Source organism: Stylophora pistillata, chromosome 2, assembly GCF_964205215.1.
Source record: "Stylophora pistillata chromosome 2, jaStyPist1.2, whole genome shotgun sequence".
Classification (NCBI taxonomy): Eukaryota; Metazoa; Cnidaria; class Anthozoa; order Scleractinia; family Pocilloporidae; genus Stylophora; species Stylophora pistillata.
In genome coordinates this window covers 57,813,426-57,834,043 of record NC_142520.1, presented here as the reverse complement: position 1 = coordinate 57,834,043, position 20,618 = coordinate 57,813,426, and the positions used below count along the sequence as shown (strand labels likewise).

The 20,618-nt window shown below is 38.9% G+C and overlaps 2 protein-coding genes and 1 pseudogene across 6 annotated transcripts in view; 1 reads left to right on the top strand and 2 right to left on the bottom strand.

Moving 5' to 3' along the window:
* The window catches only part of LOC111341824 (DNA ligase 4), a 14,966-nt gene extending 10,333 nt beyond the window's left edge, over positions 1–4,633 (top strand). For all 4 annotated transcript variants that reach the window (XM_088748806.1, XM_022948843.2, XM_088748808.1 and 1 more), the window contains 10 exons: positions 177–282; positions 645–794; positions 878–967; positions 1,427–1,515; positions 1,671–1,719; positions 2,660–2,821; positions 3,125–3,219; positions 3,439–3,481; positions 3,869–3,978; positions 4,073–4,633. In XM_088748806.1, coding sequence (XP_088604932.1) covers positions 177–282; positions 645–794; positions 878–967; positions 1,427–1,515; positions 1,671–1,719; positions 2,660–2,821; positions 3,125–3,219; positions 3,439–3,481; positions 3,869–3,978; positions 4,073–4,214 — 1,036 coding nt within the window. In that variant the 3' untranslated portion in view covers positions 4,215–4,633. The remainder of the gene's footprint in view (positions 1–176; positions 283–644; positions 795–877; positions 968–1,426; positions 1,516–1,670; positions 1,720–2,659; positions 2,822–3,124; positions 3,220–3,438; positions 3,482–3,868; positions 3,979–4,072) is intronic.
* The window catches only part of LOC148740617 (uncharacterized), a 1,045,961-nt pseudogene that overhangs the window by 803,336 nt on the left and 222,007 nt on the right, over positions 1–20,618 (bottom strand).
* Positions 4,448–20,618, bottom strand: LOC111341825 (NADPH oxidase 2). Of its 2 annotated transcripts, none has more exons than XM_088748809.1 (22): positions 20,468–20,618; positions 16,912–17,055; positions 14,697–14,792; positions 13,937–14,044; positions 13,179–13,260; positions 12,900–13,042; positions 12,564–12,591; positions 11,282–11,328; positions 11,054–11,079; positions 10,873–10,953; positions 10,270–10,396; positions 9,418–9,510; positions 8,704–8,775; positions 8,429–8,491; positions 8,064–8,118; positions 7,713–7,776; positions 7,478–7,514; positions 7,194–7,276; positions 6,633–6,753; positions 5,565–5,636; positions 5,333–5,457; positions 4,448–5,186 (listed from the first exon to the last, which is right to left on the bottom strand). In XM_088748809.1, the coding sequence occupies exons 2-22, from the start codon at positions 16,957–16,959 to the stop codon at positions 5,063–5,065; spliced, it is 1,695 nt and encodes a 564-aa protein (XP_088604935.1). In that variant the 5' UTR covers positions 16,960–17,055; positions 20,468–20,618; the 3' UTR covers positions 4,448–5,062. The 2 variants fall into 2 exon arrangements, with proteins under 2 accessions (XP_088604935.1, XP_022804580.1); XM_022948845.2 differs by lacking the exon at positions 20,468–20,618 and adding an exon at positions 19,690–19,865.

Sequence of the window (20,618 nt, the reverse complement as noted above, 5' to 3'; positions counted from 1 at the left end):
ATGAAGAGAGGAGCAGTTAGAAGTATGTGTCAAGGACACAACACAAGGACCTGACTATGCCTTGGACCCAGGCCTCTTAATTTGAATTTACGTGCACTAATCATTCGGTCTTGTCTCATAGTCTATCACAATATTACCCTTGATCCGAAAACATATTTGTGTTCTTTCGTTTTTAGGTTTAAAACTGGTGTGACTCTTCGCTTTCCAAGGCTGGAAGCCGTTCGCACTGACAAGATGTGGTACGAGTGTTTGGACCTTAACGAACTGACCAGGCTGAAATCGGTGAGAGAAAGTAAAGTTTGTGTCTGTAGTCTCCGTCAAGAGAGCTTGAACTTAATTGTGTGTCTAAGATTTGGAGCGAGCTCGAGCACATTGCGATTGAGTTTCATAAAACGAAAACCAAAATAATCACGACAGTCAGTTAAACTAAGGAAACTATCCGTAGGAAACTGAAAAAATAACGAGCAGACTTTCGTGAGCGCGGGAAAATCCTGGTGACCAGGCCGCGCTTGGTGTTAGTTTTGCATCTGATTGGTCGAGAGAAAGGCGCGAGTTTTCTACACCAATCACAGAATGTGTGGAAACAAAGCCTCTACAATCCCGGATTACTTGCTCTATTCCTACTGGTTACTTGTATTTAATAGGTGGCACAGGGAAAGCTCACATACCAACATGCAAATGTAGGACAGAAATCTGAACCAGCCAAGAAAAGAAGGCGAGAGGCTGCACGGGTTGAACAATCACGGACAGTGGCCAAACATTTCAAGCCGGCGGATGTGTCATCAGTTGAAGAGGTTAGTCACTGGTGCAGTTTGGTAAATGTCCGTCTTCTGATTAAAATGAGAACTTCTAATCGATCATGAAACTCGTGTTCCAGGTTTCGCAAATGTTCCGGGATAAGGAATTTTATATTGTCAATGGTCCTTCCTCGCATGCCAAGGCTGTCTTAGAAAAAAAAGTTGCCGAGGTATTTTGTATTTGTGTTTGTAATATCATTAATCAGTTTCATTTTAAAATATCTGACTTTCAAACCCTGGAGGCATGCGGTTTCATTGTCACGTGACCCTAAACCTTTGATACAAGACCTGAGCCTAGTTGTTCAAAGGTATGTTAAGATAACCCAGGCTTAGTGTGAAAATTAACTTCAGATCTGAAAGCTTTAAAAGAAAATTCAGTTTAATTCCATTTGTCTACAATTTGATGATTGAATGCTCTAAAAAAAAGTGGAAAAATTATCCCAAAACGGCTCCTGAAAAGAGCCGGAAATATAGAAACCCGAGTTAAAATTTAAACCTGAGTTAGCCCAAATCGGCCTTCGCGCAACTGCCGCCGTGGTGAATAACACGCTTATCTGAGTGCACGCGCACCGATATTTTTTTTCACCAATTTCTGTTGAGTCGCGTATTGTTAAATAATTTGTCCACAGAATGGAGGCACATTGACTCAGAACCCTGGTTCTGACACTTTCTGTGTTGTGGCGGAGAGAATCAACGTTAGAGTTAAGAATATCATCAGGTAGGGTTTTATACAGTAGATTAAAAACATTAGCCATGTCTACAGTAGATGTTCCATGTAATACTGGAGCTGCATTAGATTCTTTCTTTAACCCTATTGCTCTCATTGTTCTGAATTACACGTTAATGCTTTTGTAATTTGTTTCCTCCCGTTAGTCAGAACAAATACGATGTCGTGAAGGCATCTTGGCTTATTAAATGCTTGGTAAGTCGGAACACCTCAGGTTTGTAGATTGTGTCAATGAAACCAGTCTGTAGAATGTACCAAGAATAAAGTTTTTGAAGGGTTATTCCCCCGCTAGCTAATTGTTACTGATAAATCTATCAACCTTTCTTGAAGCTTAAGGTTCGACTTTCATAGGAGGGCTTGGTTTCTTTGAAAAGTGAAAGTCTACAAACGAGACTTACTCGCATAGATATTACAGCTGTTCCCGGTTGCTTCTACGGGTTAGTATGTTAGTTTATAACATAACCAAAGTAAAGCGCGCGCTCTGATTGGTCAATTTAGCGTCCCCCATTTGCCCATGGGTGTACGCTGCTGACGTGAGCAAATGCAAAGACTATTTTTCCGCGCGCGCTTGTTTTTTTCTGGTCACGTAAGATTTGTTAAACAAAAGGGAACTCTTTAGCAACAATGTGTTAATGTTATGTTATAAAACAAATGGTAAACACCACAGCGTACACTATTGAGTTATGGATGCACTTGGGAGGTTTGCTAAGCACTCAAGAAGCTAGAGTCGCTCGAGGCTATCGCCTCGAGCGACTCTTACGCTTCTTTCGTGCTTAGCAACCTCCCGCGTGCATCCATAACTCAATTATGTACGCTGTGGTGTTTACCATTTGTTAATTAAAGCAGGTATAACCTCATCGTTTCGTCATACTTCTCTGACAGTCGATTGCAACGCATTTACATGTACATGTATACTCTTTTCTGGAGAGGGCTAGTGCACGGGTAAACTGCCTCGCCTCAGAGCAGAACACATCGACGTAGTCAGGTTTCGAGCCCAGACTTCTCGCTGCTGATTCCAGCACGGTAAACGTTGCTAAACATGTGCCCCATCGCTTTCTTTGGGATGCACTCAATCTTGTAGGGTATTTATTTCAGTTTTATATCAATCAAGATCACTATTTTTGTTGCTCAAAAGGAAAGTGGCGAGCTTGAGCCATGGATTCCAAGTGATATGTTTCATTCTTCGTCCCGAACTGCGGATAAATTTGCCGAGGAGTTTGATCAACATGGAGACAGTTACACAGAGTTTGCCACAGCTGAGTCACTCAGAAAAGTGTTTAACAATGTTCAAAGCAAGGTAAAGAACGATTTATTTGGCGATACTGGTATAAACTCAAGCTAAATATTCCATTCTGTTGAAAACAATTATGATACTACAAACGGAAAGTGAAAGATCGTCAAATCTTTGTTGAAACCTTCGGAGAGAATTATCCAATCATTGAATGGTATGAATGTCCACGAATTCCGAATTTCTCACAGCGTGACACTTAAAGGAGGGACAACACTCGCTCCCAGCGTCCCTCTTCTCATTTTTCCGTTTGTGTAGAGACTTTGGTAAGGAGGTTCTTTTTTTCATCCCTTTTTCTTTTTTGCTTCATAGAACTCAGCAGTTCCTCTTTCAACCGATGAAATACTGGAAATATCTCAACGTTATTTTTCCGATAACTCGCCTTTTGGTTTGTTCAAACATTGCAGGTAAATTAGGGAGGTGCAGTTGATCCGTTGAAAAAAAAGTTAAGATATTAAAATAATTTATATGTTACCGTTTTAAAGCTTTTTACCAAACTGGAATTCCTAATGATTGTGTATGTACGCTGTCAACATTCCGACTAACTATGTTTGTGTCTTTTGATTATTTTCATTAATTACCTGATGTTAACTTTGTTTTCGCGAGGATTTTATTTTCTTTCTTAGAGTGTACCTTGATCAGTTCACTGTGATTGGGGATAAATCAACGGTGAGTGAGTGTGAGCTTTTAGCTCCAAAATGTCCGGCTCTGGACAGCGGTATCTCTTTCATTGAAGTTAACAGGGGCAAGGGTCGTAGAGGCTTTGTTGTCAATCGAGGTCAAAGTTTGTGCTTCTTAAGTGAAGGTATCTTTGGATAGGGGTGTCTGAAAAGAGAGTGTCTTCTGTTTAGGAACCAATCTGAGTCGAGGCGAAACCTCACTTTATATAAATGCCCCAACAGCTGAGCAATAATTGAATCAGCTAGTCTTCATTGCCTGTTCCTTTTCATCGGCGCTTATTTTGCCACATTTTAAAAGCGCAAGATTTTAGGCCGTAGAAAGCAACTAAACAAACTTCTTCAAATGTTCCCCTGTGGTCATTTTTTTTTTTTTTAGGGAATTCCTAATTGCAGTTTGGAGCTTATTGGTTTGAAACTGCGCATTTACGGTGCACAGATCAGCGACAGTTTTGACAGCAAAGTGACACATGTCGTCTTCGATGAAAGGTGATTACTACTAAATGCTTTTCATTTTATTTCGCTAACAAGGTGATTCTATAGCGCCTTGCTTTTCATGATTCTATAACTTCTCTTTGCTTAGGGACCTTTGTCGCTTCACAGAGCTTCAGAGAAGAACGCAAGAAAGAGAAGTAAAACAACATCTTGTTACGTTAGTCTGGGTCACGCAATCAATTCAAGCGGAAAAACTTCTACCTGAAAGACATTTCAGGCCAATTTCATAACGAAACTGTAACACCGAATCTAGCTTCCAGCGCTTACTTATTTGGGATAGTTGGAGTTTCCTTTGCAGCCGTTTTGAAAAGTCTCGTAGATTGTATGTCACGACAATAAACGATACCTGGATAGTTACATAATGAAAGCTAGTCTGCCTGAGGGAAAATTCAAGGATTCAACTTATTGTTGAAAAACATCTTTTTGGGTTAATTTCAACCTGAATCAATTGCCACTTCCATGGTTATAGTGCAAGAACTTTATTTAAAAAAATATGAAAGGGAATTCTTTATTGAATGCACCTAGGTCTACAACATTACGAACAATGTAAGTAACGTTACAAAAAATTAACTCACTAGATATTACAAACAATTTTAAGGTCCGACGATTTCTTTCTAAAAGAACGCAAATAAATAGAAAAATAAAGTTTCATGGGGTGTATTTAAATTTATTTTACATTCCTAGGAAATAAAATTACAATATCACGTTAACTAAATACTTCAATTTTACTTTTAATAAATATGATTAAAAGAACTACTGAAGCAAATTATCTAACAAAGCCTTGAATTTTTATGGCTAGAGGAATACATCAACACGATGATTCATTCAGTCATGCAAACGTCAAATACGAAGTAACAAACTACGTCCACTCAATGTTTTTATGCGATCTAAGAAACTGAAGTTGAAAAGTAGCTTTTATTACCTTGTGTATTGTGGATTCTTTAAATGTTTAAATTCTATTAATTTTGTACAGCAACAAAAAACTGCAATCAACAAGTATTAGATTATTCTATGATAAAACAAAGGTGAAAAATGTTGCTTTCTTCGAAAATTGCTTAAAGTAATCGCGTCCAAAGCTTCAGAAATTTTCTTTGTTGTAGTAAAACTTTGTTCCTTCAACAACATTGCTATGTGCATTGGCTGTTTGGTGAAGCTGATGTGAAAGGACAGCTGGACCACAAAAGAATACTCCAATGTTTGTTCTGCAATATTAAAGAACGAGATTTGTCAAATCGTCATAAACATTAAAAAAAAAAAAAAAAAACTCTCAAACACTTTGACCCTCCCCGTTACGAGTGAAACAACTCCACCCTTCTTGATTTCCTCTCTATTAGCATTAACTACATACCTTGGATGAGCTCGAGCAATTCCGCCAAAGATTCCGTTCCATTCTGGTCGACCATAGCGAGTCTTTTGTTTACATCCGGTGATTATGTCCGTCTCCTCATCTTCGTGTAGAACAATGGTGCGGGCCTGAGGACAGATTAGGAATGATGTTATAAAGTGATTAGTGTGTTGAGGAAATGAGGGCTATTTGGAATTTATATCGTTATAAAATAGCCTGCCTGAACTTTACTTACCATATTTGGACCCCAACCTCTGGTGAGGTAAATGTTATATTCCAAGAATTCTCCATTTCCAGTTTCCACCATCTGAAAATGTAGACATTGGTTAAATGCTATATACCAATGAAAATGACGCAAAGCATAATCGATAGAGGATCGCACCAGAAATGCTTTCAAATTTTGTTGAATTGAATTGAATTGAACCATTTTCCGTTAAGATTTCTCGAGAATTTCCTTAACTACAATCACGTTGGATAAATTATTCCTCACTTTAATTTCCACCTGCCCCACAACAGCGCAAGCAAACGATGCAACCTTTGCCTTAAAGAGAAATTCTTGATCATCTGCCACCCAGATCTATCAACACTCAACAAGCGTAACGAACTCCTCTCTTCCTGCCGGCACAGAAACAAAGCCCCCCCTACGCAACAGCTGACTAGACACTTTTCATACTGCATAAACCATGTTAATTAGCAATTACTAAAGTATATAAGCGATGGTATTGCATTATTCTGCCATTAAAATCCCCTGGTGAGTGGGCGACCACGAAACAGGTCTGTAGGAATATATATCTATTTTTTTTTTTTTTGCCTACCACACATATATATATATTTATGTAGGTATGTATATATGTATGTTAGACAGCTCGCCCCCTGGACAATTAGCCCCAGACAACTCGCCCCCGATCGTCAGACAACCGGCCTCCAATATGAAATCACTTACGTTACGTTGGACAAATATATTTTTATGCTCACAAAGTGATGATTTCTTTTACTTTTTGGAGTATTCCGATGTTACATTATTTCCGCTATTACTTTATGAGCATACACCATCAATCGATAACTTAATGCATAGGATTGTCGCATGCCTACTATTGATTCTAGAGTTTGGCCACAGAGAATAATATCTAATTTCAGCGAAGCTTTATCATCATATGTATTTGGCAACGTTTACCGCGCATTAAATCATGTGATCTATGGCCATGTAGCCAAATTTCTATTGAAAAAGATAGGTTAAGAGGACTTGTAGGGTACGAGACTCCGTTATGGAATTTTGCAACGCATGAGCTCAGCTATCACTTACTCTTTCTTCAAGATACTGCAAAAGATCTGTAAACCATTCGAACGCGTTCGTGTCGGGACAAATCCAAAAGAAGTACACTTTTTTAACCACTGGGTTAACGTTGTCCTGATAATACTGATACCTGTAAGATAAGCCGGGCCAAGCACGCTTTAGCAAAACTTTGGTCAAATACATGTTATCAACATTCCACCTCTCTTTACAATTTCAATACACTATCAAGCAAACAGTTGAAGAGAACATATGAACCTATCAGCTGGGTGAAATAATGACAACATTACAAAATCCTCCTCACTAATTGATAAGCAAATGTAGAACTTTAGGGGGAGGAGGTATTAAGAAAAAACATTTTTCGGCGAAGAGGAAATTATTAACAAGTTTATTCTTCTTTTTAACGAGAGGAGGTAGAAAATAACATCAACTTGAGATTTCATGAAAATTGCGGTCGAAAGGAAAAAGATGTCATTTTGCCTCCTAAAAAAATATTTTGTCGGCTACTTGTAATGTTACTTGACGTTAAAAACCTTATTTTAAAAACATGTCAACCATTTTTGTCAAACTTACCAGATGGACTTCAGGAGAGACGCAAAGGGTGTTACCCCAATACCAGCTCCAATACACATAATCACGGGATACTTAAAAACGTCCTACATAGAGAAAACAACAATAACAAAGATGAATACAGAAAACAAACAAAACGAGGGATGCGAAGGAGCCTTTGTGCCGCCAGATTCACGCAAGCGTAAGACTGAAGTATCGGTTTCTCCTTTTGTCTTATCAGTTGAATTTTCTGGTTATATTAAATTAACAAGACCATTAAAACATATACAAAATCAATTCAGGCTTACCGTAGTAGCTGTTCCAAAGGGCCCATCTACTGCAAGTCTGCAAATACAAAGTATAACTTATAGACTGATTTCTGGATTTTTTAAAGTCCCGTTCGCAAACTTCAAGATGTTAGTCGTCTGGCCCCCAATCGCAAAAGGATCCTAATATCATATGCCTCGCTGCACTCGCACTAAACTTATAGAATATGAGACGAGAAAGATACAAAGAAAAGAGCAAGTTTCTCGACAGACGTACCTCGGCATATCAGCCAGGCTTCTTGTTTCTTTTCCGTCACCGCTACAAAGTTTTGCCAGTCCACCTATAAACGATATGTCAGTCGATAATAATCAATTAATTGATCAGCGGGTGACTCAGTCAGTCAAACAGTCAGTCAGTGACTCGGTCAATCAGTCAAAAAGTTACTCTTTAGGCAAATAGGTCGGTTATTAGTCCGTCAATCAGTCAGATGTAAGTCAATCAACTTGAGAGTTGGTCAAACGATTGGTCAATTAGTTCTTCTGTGCATTAATCAATCATACAGACATACAGTAGACCAGTCAGACACTTAGTGAGTGAATCAGTTAATTATTCACATTAGTATCCTACCTGTCCAGTCCCCAGCGATTCGAATATGTACAGAGAAGAAATCATCCTCAGGGGCCTAGGAGCAAAGGAAATGTTCGTGGTGTTCTGTTAGTACAGTACACACAATATGGGCGCCTACTTCTATACGTGTTATCTGTATTATTTATGAACTGGACATCTAGTGACAGGAGGCAAAACGACGCTAAGCGTAAATATTCTCCCTGGGTTCGAACTTTCTTAACAACCGACCCGTAGTAGAACACGTTGGTATGTAAACAGCATCAATATACAGTACAATAAGTAACAAAAAATTATAATATTTTTTTATCAAAGGAGTATTTTATCTTCAAAATATCTGCTTATAGTTCTGTGTAGTATTTACTCACCGATGTCAAAGTGAAAGGATGCCACTCCAAATGAGAGAGTTTGGGACACTTCAGAAAAATGTACTGGAATAAAATAGGAAAAAAGGGACAGCCATTAGCTCTTTGATGATTATGTAAATGTAAAATTTATCATATTGCGTTGTCTTTTTGTAAGAAATACGTCCTCGCAGAGAGCAGCTCGGTAACACTGCCAATGAGTACCCCTCTCTATGAAGTAATCTCCGCTGAAAAAGAAATTCGAAAAAATGATTCAAGTACAAACAAAACTAATATACCTGTCCAGCATCATGATGGAAGCCAGCTTTCTTCATCTGGATCTCGATAACTCTAGATGGATGGTTAACAACCTACATGACAGTTAATATCAGTCACTATTAGCTCGCTGTCATTTGATTGAGGAATTCTCAAATTGAATGTGATAAACTCCTAACTGTACATGTGAAAGCAGCTACAATAACCAATCACAAAAAAGATAAACAGTAAAATAATATTAATGCCTAAATTTGATGAGCCTTCTGACGGAACTCCAGTTGGTTTAATTAAAGTGCCTTTCTCATTATGAGAATTTGAACAGGCTACTTATCTATTCATAATTTGGTAATATCAACTAGGTTGAAATTATAAATTGGCCACCGTAAAGGCTTAAAAAGCTGACGTTTCGAGCGTTAGCCCTTCGTCACAGCGAAGTTTCTTTAGAAACTTATCCCCTTTAAACTTATCTATTCGCCTAAGTGTATTGTCTTGTGTTGCATCCATAATCAGATTGTTCCGCATATAAAATATGGCTTTTCGTCCGCATGAAATGAGGACCATCGCATGAAAACCAAAGTGTCATGTTATAACGGATACCTTATTTTATTGAATATGAGGCTCCGCTGGCGAGATTTTAACGCATGAGTTATAGAAATGATATCAGTCGGATACACAAAGACATCTGTTTCCGGACGTTCATAGAAAATATCAAATAGCAGGAAACCGGTCGAGCTTACTTTCATAATTTTAACTGTCTGGAATGAGCGATAAAATCTGATTCCACGTTCAACGAGGTACAGGAACATTGGTCCAGCAACCCACTTCCAGGTCTGTAAGAGAAAATAGTTGATAGTATAAAAGGAATGATGTTCAATTTTGCGCGTGCTCATCGAATGAAGAAAGATTTTTACGTATTTATCGTAACAGTGTAACACAAAAAACTGGGTCTACTCTGCTAAATTGAATCTCAGACTTTCTGATTTCGCGTTTGGATACTCTGACAACTGAGCTATAAAGAAGTTGTAGATGATAAAGCCATTTACAAGTAACATTCTACTAATAGGATCGTAAAATCTATGACTGTGACTTTATCTTTCGTCACACCAGACAAATTCGAAATCGATCAACCTATCAGCATGCTAATGGATGGCCTGGCTCGCCACAAATCCCCTGTTTTTCAGTGGTAGAGCTTCAGTAGAGCAGTAGCAGTAATCTGACGGTAATGGACTAGATTCTCTCATATCTTCTATGTCTTGTCTCTTTCACTTTACTGTTTTACAATATACTTAGGCAGATGTTTGTGAAAAATTAACGATAAAGGTAGATTTAATAATAATAAGCGTGGTAAAGGATGTGGCTTACTGCGAGTTTCAGACTTCCCTTAGTTTACCCACTCGCAAAAATCTTGTTTGAATATCATTAAGTAATTGTAAATCTTAGGCGATCACCATAATTTGATGACTACGAACAAAATAGTTAACCCCTTCTCCCAAAAGAGCTGCTTCTACGACTACTCCCTCAATGGCAATTGAACTCACACATCCCAAGCAAAAGTTGACTGTGAATAAACACACGACTGAGTCACTCACATTCATTCCAAAAGGAACAAATTTGGGAAGTGCTTTGCAATCTCCCTCCTTGCCCCACATGGTCAAATTTTTGTGGCAGATTTCAGGGTCATGTTCATCAATGTTCTGCTGAAATCGTACCACACCCCTAGAGAGAATAAATATCTGTTAGTACTAGAGAGGTGTTTTTTTTTTTTTCGCGAGCGGTGGGCAGATATTGGAGAACGATCTGTCGGCGTTATAGAAAGGTCCAGGATCGAGCCACACCCATACCCATCCATACTCTAACAATTTATCTTCTTCTATTAGAGATACCTGAGCAGACATCTGTGACTCATCACTGCATACCAAACAATTAGTTTAACAAAAGATACTCAACGGAAGTTCTTATATATTTTTCAATAAAATGCTATTTTATTCAATTTTATTCAGTTCAGGAAAAACTGGAGGGTACCGAGCAGGATCGCGGCGGAATCTTTTGCGGGAATGAATTGCGGGAATCTAGCTGCGGTTAGGCAAGGATTGCAGCGTGGTCCCGGCTGCAGTCCTGGAGGAAATACCTTCGGGATTAACCTTAACGGGTAATTCTATCAAAGAGCACACCACACTGGTCAATATACTTACTGTATTCCATGAACAACCAGTCCAATGTAGAAGATCACAAACAGATGATGGTTATACCAAAACACTTCAAAATACGACCGCCTGTAAAGAAGAAAGAATTTAACATGATAGTTACGCTTAAACATGATAACATCGAAACCATGAAAATCAGAGCGCTAAAACATAAACACAACTTCATTACCTGATTAGTTCCGTGGCAGAAGAAAGCTGTTCGGGAAGAAAAACGAAAGGTAACTATGCTTGCAAACTTATAGAGTCAGTCTAGTGCTATAAGATATAGCTGTAGGTTTGTCAGTTCATGAAAAGATCATTGATCAACCAATTAGAAAGCGCGTATCATCTTAGCTATTTTATAAGCGTGGTTTAGTTCTAATCGACATTGCTAAATTAAGCTCATACTTAAACATACCATCAAAATGAGGCAAAGGGTTATGACAGCTCCAGTAATACCAGCCGCTACAAATAATACAGGTAAACAAAATCAAACGTTATGTACAAATTTCCCCATAGAAGGGGCTGGCAAAATGTGAGATGCCAATAACAAGGAGGAGAAGGGAACCAAGACTTTTAAAAAGCGGAGGCCCCACAATATCGATGTATTGGAATTTTAAAGAATACCATAATAGTTGTTTTTTTTTATACAAAAACGGGTGGGGTAGGGTGAGGTGAGGTCACTAGCACCCTACATCCTTGGAGGTGAGTTCAGTAGCATCCTACACCCTTGTGGGTGGGGTCACCAGCACCCTACACCCTTGGGGGTGAGTTCAGTAGCACCCTACACCCTTGCGGGTGGGGTCACCAGCACCCTACACCCTTGGGGGTGAGTTCAGTAGCATCCTACACCCTTGTGGGTGGGGTCACTAGCACCCTACACCCTAGGGGGTGAGTTCAGTAGCACCCTTCACCCTTGCGGGTGGGTCACCAGCACCCTACACCCTTGGGGGTGAGTTCAGTAGCATCCTACACCCTTGTGGGTGGGGTCACCAGCACCCTACACCCTTGAAAGATAGATTCTGGCCTAGTTTGAAGAACCAGTTTCTCATCAAGTGTCCTTGAAGTATACGCATATGATACGAATAAAAACGTTTCAATAGTACAAGAAATATGGTAAGCTTTTAGCCCGGTAGAGAAGTTTAGAAAGATGTTTTTCGTCTTGTGGCAAGCGTGGGACAAAGAAAACAATTCTGAGTCCTCATAAGGAATCGAACCGCTGACCTTCGGATTCCGAGTCCCCATGAGGAATCGAACCGCTGACCTTCGGATTCCGAGTCACTATGAGGAATCGAACCGCTGACCTTCGGATTCCGAGCCCCCATGAGGAATCGAACCGCTGACCTTCAGATTCCGAGTCCCCATGAGGAATCGAACCGCTGACCTTCGGATTCCGAGTCCCCACGAGGAATCGAACCGCTGACCATCGGATTCCGAGTCCCCATGAGGAATCGAACCGCTGACCTTCGGATTCCGAGTCCCCACGAGGAATCGAACCGCTGACCTTCGGATTCCGAGTCCCCATGAGGAATCGAACCGCTGACCTTCGGATTCCGAGTCCACATGAGAAATCGAACCTCTGACCTTCGGATTCCTCGATCCTCATAGGGACTCTTTTTTCTCTTCTTTCTCAAGAACGTTTAAGTCCTTTTATGTGTCGAGATTCGTTTGAGAATCATTCCACAAGCCTCATGACTTACCTAATTTCCACAGCTCCACTACTGGAACCTGATCAGAAAAGCTAGAAATCACTATTACGTTTGGTAACAACACACACAATTAAAATTTCTTGAAGAGAAGAGGGTTCATTAACTCATAAAGTATTACACATAAATTACCCGAAATCGCATCTTTTTATTAACAAAAGATGGCCGGGTGAAAGTTAAGGAGAGTCTGTTTCGCTCTCTCCGCCCCCAGTCCTAGCGGCGCTGATTTCACACTCGTAAGAACACGACACAACAAGCTTTGTCACTTTCCTTGGTTTCGTTGAGATTCATAATAAATCTAAGCAGATAAAAACGGAATTTCATACTCACAGCGTTCGCATCCCGTATGGGGTTTAGATAACTTTCACTCCCCTGGTCCTCAAAGCTGTTCAATCTTTGAACTAGCTCGTCCTTACTCGCATGTGAGTCAATGAAAAATTCCACATTAAAAACGTGTGCTACTATGTGAATGGCTGTAGATAGAAACAAAAAAAACAATCTTTCAAAATAACAAAAATAAGTTTCACTTGGCTACCAATTTCTTCTTTTTTTTTCAATACGAAATTCCCTCAGCGAGGATAAAAATCAAATTACTAAAATAAAAGTTACCTGTCTGGAAGCATATCATGTACGCAATGTACTTATGAAACGTCATATGCTTGTCAAGAAGGCGAAGGACACTGGTACCACACTTCAAAAAATAAATTTAGGATAAATAAATGAACATACAAATAAACAATCACATAAATTAAGCTGATTGACAAACTGGAGTCATAATGTTTAGTTAACCGTCCTATGCACCACCCCATCATTTTGCAACGTCTAAAGAGAGTGGTGTTGAATATTTACATCGCTCCAACTTGTGATTGGTTCGTTAAGAAAACCTACGCTCAATCAAAAATCCAACGTCAATCCCTGACTCGTTACCAGTCGTCTTCGTTTCGCGAGTGGCACGGGGGCGCGTGGGATAGTGGTAGGGAGAAAGTTACGAGACTGCGAAAGATTTTCACCTTTACCTTCCCATCGTTCCTTTCTCACCTACCATTTCTAGGATACGCGCGTTATAAAGATCACTGAACAGAATTAATTTTTCGACAAGGGTCTCCTACGATCCTCCACATTGGTCCAATCGTTCAAAACATTCGGAGGCAATCGAAACGAAACGCGACATAGACGAGGAATAAAACGACCCGGACAATCGGATAGAACTCGACCGATACAATCGTTCGATCTTAATCGTCTGAGAGATGGCAAATAATCATCCAGATCGTCTTTCATTTTCTTAAAGACGACTTGGACAAACCTAATGATCGAATTAAGCTCTGGATTAATCAGGTTAAACCATTGCTGTAAAACTGTTAACGTACCCTGAGGCCTCGAATGAATGACAGGAGGTTACGGCACATAGTCAAAAGAATAAGCATACAGTTGAAGTTCAACACTGCAGCCGAAGCACGGGCAAAAGCTAATCCTTCCTGTTTAGATAAAATACAACACGTGTGAGTAATCTGGTAATATCCCCATAGCTGTCCATTGACTAACTCGCTGGCATTGCTCTCAATTGACCTCCTTCTTGTTTTACCCTTTTACTTCCAGGAAAGATTTTCAAGCAAATTCTCCAAATAATATCACTACACTGACCGCGAACGCGTGATGAGAATTAACAGCCTCACAGTGTGATCTGATATAACACCAAATTCTTGTAAATAAATTACAAGGAAAATTTAGTAATGAAAGGGGTGAATTACAACCCAGATACCTTAGGGTAAAAAAGTTAAAGGACTAGCAACTCCAGTTCGATTACTGACCACTGGCCAGGCTGGGTACCACAGGGACACCCCACGCATAAGGAAAATGAAACTGATTTTGTTTCAAGTTTTTTCGTAGCCGCGAAAATAATGACGACGCCAACTTGTTGAGTATTTTTTCAGTCCTAAAGAATATTAGGGAGATATGAAACTGAAATTTCATCCTTCACACTCGTTTTGGTCAAGAAAATAAACGTAATGATCGATCAAGATCTCTGACAGAAAGATAATCGATGTCTAAAATGTATTTATATCAATGATATTATATCTATAAATGCAAATGGCCGATCAGAGTGGTATCAGAGACTCAAACCAGTACCTTGACAATTACTCTGAGGTAGAAGTTCGTTGGGGATGTCTGAAGAGATATGTAGGCACTGACGAATAAATATATGTTAACTGCCATCCATGCTATCTGTAAGAACAGAAGACAAAAAAAAACAAGAATTTCCTTATCACATGTGCAAAAGGTTTCGGGATGTATTTTTTTCACTATCATAAAATCATAAGCTTGTTTAGAGTAGCATTCTTAAAGTAACACAGACAGAGCACCTGGAGTTAAACGCGATGGTTTTAGTGCATTATACCAAAATAACGCTTTAAAAAAATTGAAATAAATTTAGCCTTGGTAGCAAAACTTAAGGGGGCGCGCATGGAAAGTGAAAAACGCGCGAGGAGAGCGAACTCCCTCTCTCTCTTTACTGCGCGCGCGTTCGTCGCGTGCGCAACCCTTGACCCTCACGCCCTCTTGCTATGCAGTCACACCAAAGATAAACTTGAAAATATCGGGCGCCTGTATTTAAGATGCTACAAATCAGTTCTTATTTTATTGACGCAGGTCTCCCTTGTCTTTCTCTTCGAGCTTCCCATCATCTCTTGGACAATTTCCAGCCGTTTATTTTAGATCTAAGTGCGCTCTGTAGCCTTTCATTGTGTGGTTTGATCGTCTGGGTGAGACAAGTCCTCAGAGGGTCTGCCATCAAAATTAAAGCAGAGGCTGACGTTTCACAACCTTAGCGGAAGTCATCATCACAGTCCGCTCTACTCACGACTTCCGCCATGGCTGTCATAATATGTCAGCCGGTCACTGCCATCGAAGGTAGTGCTTCTCAGGAACAGAATAATGCGTCGCGTCACGTCGTCGTGAGCTATTGAAGTCTTCGTAGCCCGCAATTCCGCTTATTGTCTGGTTTTACAGCTAAAAGAGTAGACATCAATATTTATACAGGATAGCCCCTTCCGTGTAGTAAACACTGGTATCAACGGGGGTCCTGTTAACCACCCATCCCACCCCAGGGGAGGACATCCATCACGCAGTAATCTCGTGTGTGGGAAATTAATATCTCCTGCCCCTAACCCTGCAGGAGACGGGACCTCCATTTATTCGTCCCTATATCCGAGAAGACTAGAATATCTAACCATTTCTTGATGTTATAGAAAGGCAGCATATTCTTCTCAATTATTTTAAGACCCTGAGTGTTGGTCCGGCCGGGGGCTCGAACTCTCGACCTCCGGCACAACAGTCCAGCGCTTTATCCATTGAGCTAACCGGGAGGCGGTTGAAAGACATTTATTTCTGCCTTTCTCTTCATCCAAGCCCTCAATTTTCTTACCGTTTCTGTTTTATCGCTAGCTATAATACGGCGATTGGGCCAAAAATAATTTGCTATCTCTGTTGTCAAAAAATATAAATATTTTTCAATTTTTGGCCATTTCTTGTATTATATAAATTTAATCGAAATAAACCTTACCTGTTTTATCATAAAATATAAGGTATTTAGATAAATCTATTAGCACTGAAAATTATCCATCAGTTGTCTCCGAAAAAAAAAGGTTGACGCTCACTAGCAGACTTCATTAATATTGCACAATAGGGCCGGTTAATAAGTATTTTGTTGTATAGCAAGACAATCACTCTCAAGTTGGTCGAGGTCGATGCGCTAAAAATTTTCCAATTCTTCGCAATTAGTAGAGGAATTGGACGGTAACTGATTGGGGTGATTGGGAAAATTATCGAAAAACGAACGACTACCGCCTGTTGGCGAGCAATGTAACCACCCCTGCTTGTTGCTATTAGAAGAGTTAGTCCAAATGCAAATTAATTTTGTCTCGCTGAAATATATATTTCAAGATACTTAAAGAGCGTTTTTCGTCGAGGCTTTACCACCACTATTTTGCTTATTTTCTTTGCTTAAAGACTCAAGAGCATTAAAAATGAAGAATGCAAGTCTAGAATTAAACTCTTTCTTCACTCGCCATGAAAACATTCTACTGTTCATTTGATGTACAGCGATCATCGGAAACTGAAATACATTGCATAGATCATGAAATCCGCTCAGAACAAACCTCTTAAGTTTATTATAGTACTAACAACAGCTCTCTGGTTAGAACACTCTTAAACCTAGATCTGAAGGGTATAAGATTCAAAAAGAACAATTTACGGCTGAATTCGAAGGAAACCACGAAGCGGCCGATAACTGTTGTCCTACAACAAACTTCAGACATACACAACAAGCAAAGTGCAATGTACTTACTGCAACAATGTAGCGTCCAAGTTCGTTCCTGAGGGAAAATTTGGCCATTTTTGTATTCGAACTATACTGTTTTCCTCAAGGGAAGTACACTCCTTCGTTTAGTTAAAACTTTCCTCTGTGTAAAACTGCTGCACAGCCTTTGACCTGAAATAATCAGCATAATCAACACTGTCACGCAGTAACGTAGTCACACAGTCGCGTAATCAGTTTACTAAAGGCGATGTTTCGAATGTTAGCCCCTCGTCAGATTCTCTCTGATACAACAGTCACGCGGTCACACTTTGGAGGATTTTCAACCATGGTCAAAGTAAAACTGATAGATCGAGACAAAGCAAATAGGAATTCTGACAATTCTTCAAAACGAAGAGAACGGAGGATGACGTGTGATCATGATGTTCAGGAATATTTTAGTATTTTATTACAGTTTCTCCAAATCTAAATTACCAAATAAATAAATAAATAATTAATAAATAAATAAATAAATAAATAATGAATAGTAATAAAAATGATGATGGAGAGGCAGTATCCAAAAGCGTCCTAGCCTGACCATATTAGGGATGCTCCCCAGTAAGCTAACAAAATATATCTATAATATTAAGAAACACTTATTAGAGTATAAAATTTAATACAAAAAAATTAAATTGAATTAAATCTGAAATTCTAAGTATTCCAAAAAAATGAAGTGACTTTCTGTTTAAAGCTAGAAATACTAACAGAATCCTTTATATTATTAGGAAGACTATTCCATTCATTAATAATACGGATAAAAATTAAAAGCTATATTTAAAAATATTTGTTCTACTTTACATGCTGACCAGGTCAAGAGAATCATTCTTCCTTAAATTATAATCCACACTACGACCTTTACAGTACAACAACTTATCAGAAATATCCATATCATAGTGCCCTTTCATTAAATTGAATAAAAAAAAACATCCCTGATGTATCTTCTATGAAATAAACTTTGTAATTTTAATTTCTTTAACCTAATATAATATTCCTTATCAGATTAAAGAATAAACTTAGTTGCCCTCCTCTGTATTGCCTCTATTTTATTAATATTACGTTGTGTATTAGGATTCCAGGTCTCACATGAATACTCGAACAAGGGTCTGACAAGACTACAGTATAATGTTCTCTTTTAAATCCCTACATGATGTTCTTTTCACCAAACTAAGAATCTTATTAGCCTTAGCACCTACAGAATCTACATGTGCGTTCCATGATAAATTAGGGCTGGTAAGAAGACCAAAATCCTTATGTTTATATACACTTTCCAAACTCTGACTGTTTATGCAATAGTCCCTAACTAAAGGACTCTTTTTCATAGTAATTCTCATGATCTTACATTTTTTGGGGTTTATTTTCATTTTAATATCCCAGCAATCTTATCCAAGTCACTTTGAAACGGACGTCATGTCATCTGAACCTTTGCGATCAGTTGACAATAGATCGTGCGCCCCTTGAGGGTGGCACGGTCAGCCTGACTAGAGACCACTCTACTATCAGTGTAGGCTGGGCAACTTTGTGTGCGCTGCTAAAAACATTTTCAGTTAAACTATGACGTCTAAACACTTCACTGACTGTTGGGCAAGGAAATTTATTCTTCAAATCCTTGTCATTATTTCTCAGCTAACAGAGTTCATCATAACATCGTTAAGGCGATTTTTTTTAAAAAAATATGTTTGTTTTAATGTGGCCTCAGGGGCGCGCGATCTATTATATTGTCAACTGGTCGCAAAGGTTTCGGTTCAGTCAGCCATGCACCATGTTCCATAGAAATGCGTCATAAAGCCTCATTTGATTGCTTTTTTTAACAGCTAAATACGTAACTAGGAAGTCGGAATTAAAAAAAGGGGTCAAACATCCTCTAATACAAAATTTCCTTGACTTTTCAACACATCGCACATATTCGCTTCGTATTTGTTTATTTGTTCACTCTTTTTTTAGGTGCTAATGGTTCCTATGCAAAATTATTCCCTTAAATCTCAAGTAGGCCATAGAAAATAGCAATATCTTTTGTTATCAATCAAGCAGTGGCCATGAATTGATCGAGCATATGAACCGCGCCAGACTACGATGACCTCATGATGTGTGTTTGCGTTTGATCACGCTCTGTTTCTAAACTTAAAGACTAAAGAGAAAATATTTGATATCACTTTAGACAAACATTCTGTGATATGTCTCAAATACTGCAGAGATGAGCCTTACTTGTAAAAATCAGTCCCCGAAGTAATATTTACTGTGATACCATGGCTACCTTGTTAATTGTTCGAAACTCAGTTTTCGCGAAAAACTGGGGTAGATTTTCTTATTTGTTAATCATAACGTATGTGAATTCACGGTGACAACTACGGCAAAGTCTGTAAACTTACCCCAAATGTTTCTAAAATCGAATAGGTATAAGATTCTTTAGTGAAGCTTATGAGTAAGCTGAAACGCTACGAAAAGCACAGGATTTGTACGGAAACCACTGACAGACTTATTTTGAATGCAATGGCACGCATATTTTGTTTCATTAATCTGCTTCCCTTGGAAGATTATATGCATGTAGCCCTTAGCTATATATGAATAGCCGTGTAACTTGTTTGTGGCAATGAAATTAAATAAAAGAACTTCCTGTACACAGAATTTTCTTCGTATCTCTATTCAATCGATTCAATAAACGACCATAAGTTGAGATGAACTGTGAAAGCAATCGGCTCACTGATGACGTTTTCAGTTTGTTAAAACTTACCACATTTCATGATTACTCCGAACAAATTACGAGTACATTACCTTAACTTCGCGTCTTGATGTGCGACTTCAAAATATCCAATTTCTGATAAGTCACAGTTCCTTTAAGAATGATGTTCTCGGTTTACATGATCGGCGGAATTATAAAGACAGATATTGTTTGAGGATTGTTTGCTAAGACATCTATGTGAGGCTCATTCAAGTGGATAGAAAAATGCGTGAGCAGCCCCCATCTCGACACGAATATCGTCCATCTCATTATCATGATAATTCAATACAATATCCTAACTTGCTATATCCTTTAGTTAAGCGTTTGATCCGAGATAGAATTATATTCTTTATTAAATCTTCGCATTGACAGTACACGTATTGTTTTATTGCGTGAAATGTTCCAATGTAGACAAAAAAAGACAATAAAGCCAAGTTTATTCAACACGCGATCAGCTCAGCGTACATAACAACACGATTTGCATAAGATGCGACGTGCTCGTGCTAATGATTCACGTGTTTTAGCGATCTTAAAAGGTTGATTGGCTTTCTTTTCACTCAGTTCGTCTCTTTCATTCTTCTGTAAAGCTTGGCCATAGTTCTGAGAACTTTCTTTCGTAATTAATTCTGTTAACTGTCCGAAAACCTATGGAGTTCGTAAGTTATTGATGGTATATTTCTGTTGCTTCCTACGAGCTAACCGTTATCTGCAAATTCTGCACCTACGTAAGCCGCTTACATACAGTGACGCCATATTGCTATACGGGCGGTTTCACGTCTCACATGCCCGGCGGCTTAGGCCGACATTAGAGGGGTTAAGAACGTTTCTCACCTCATTCCATGCGTACTCCAAGTATCTTGTTGTCGAAGCATTCAGGCTTACACTGAATAAAGAGTAACTGTGTTCAGAGATCGTTTGAATTGCTTGTTATCTCGTTATTAATAACCGTTAGACGTGCAGACCAAAAAAAGACAATGACAAC

What these genes read in the sequence shown, in the direction of transcription:
- LOC111341825 (XM_088748809.1), bottom strand. Translation starts at nt 16,959, where the DNA reads ATGGCCAAATTTTCCCTCAGGAACGAACTTGGACGCTACATTGTTGCA. An exon ending in AGTGGAGCTGTGGAAATTAG is followed by an intron (nt 11,329 to 12,563) that starts GTAAGTCATGAG and finishes TATTATTTGTAG; the next exon opens with CGGCTGGTATTACTGGAGCT. An exon ending in TCCATCATGATGCTGGACAG is followed by an intron (nt 8,492 to 8,703) that starts GTATATTAGTTT and finishes ATTTTATTCCAG; the next exon opens with TACATTTTTCTGAAGTGTCC.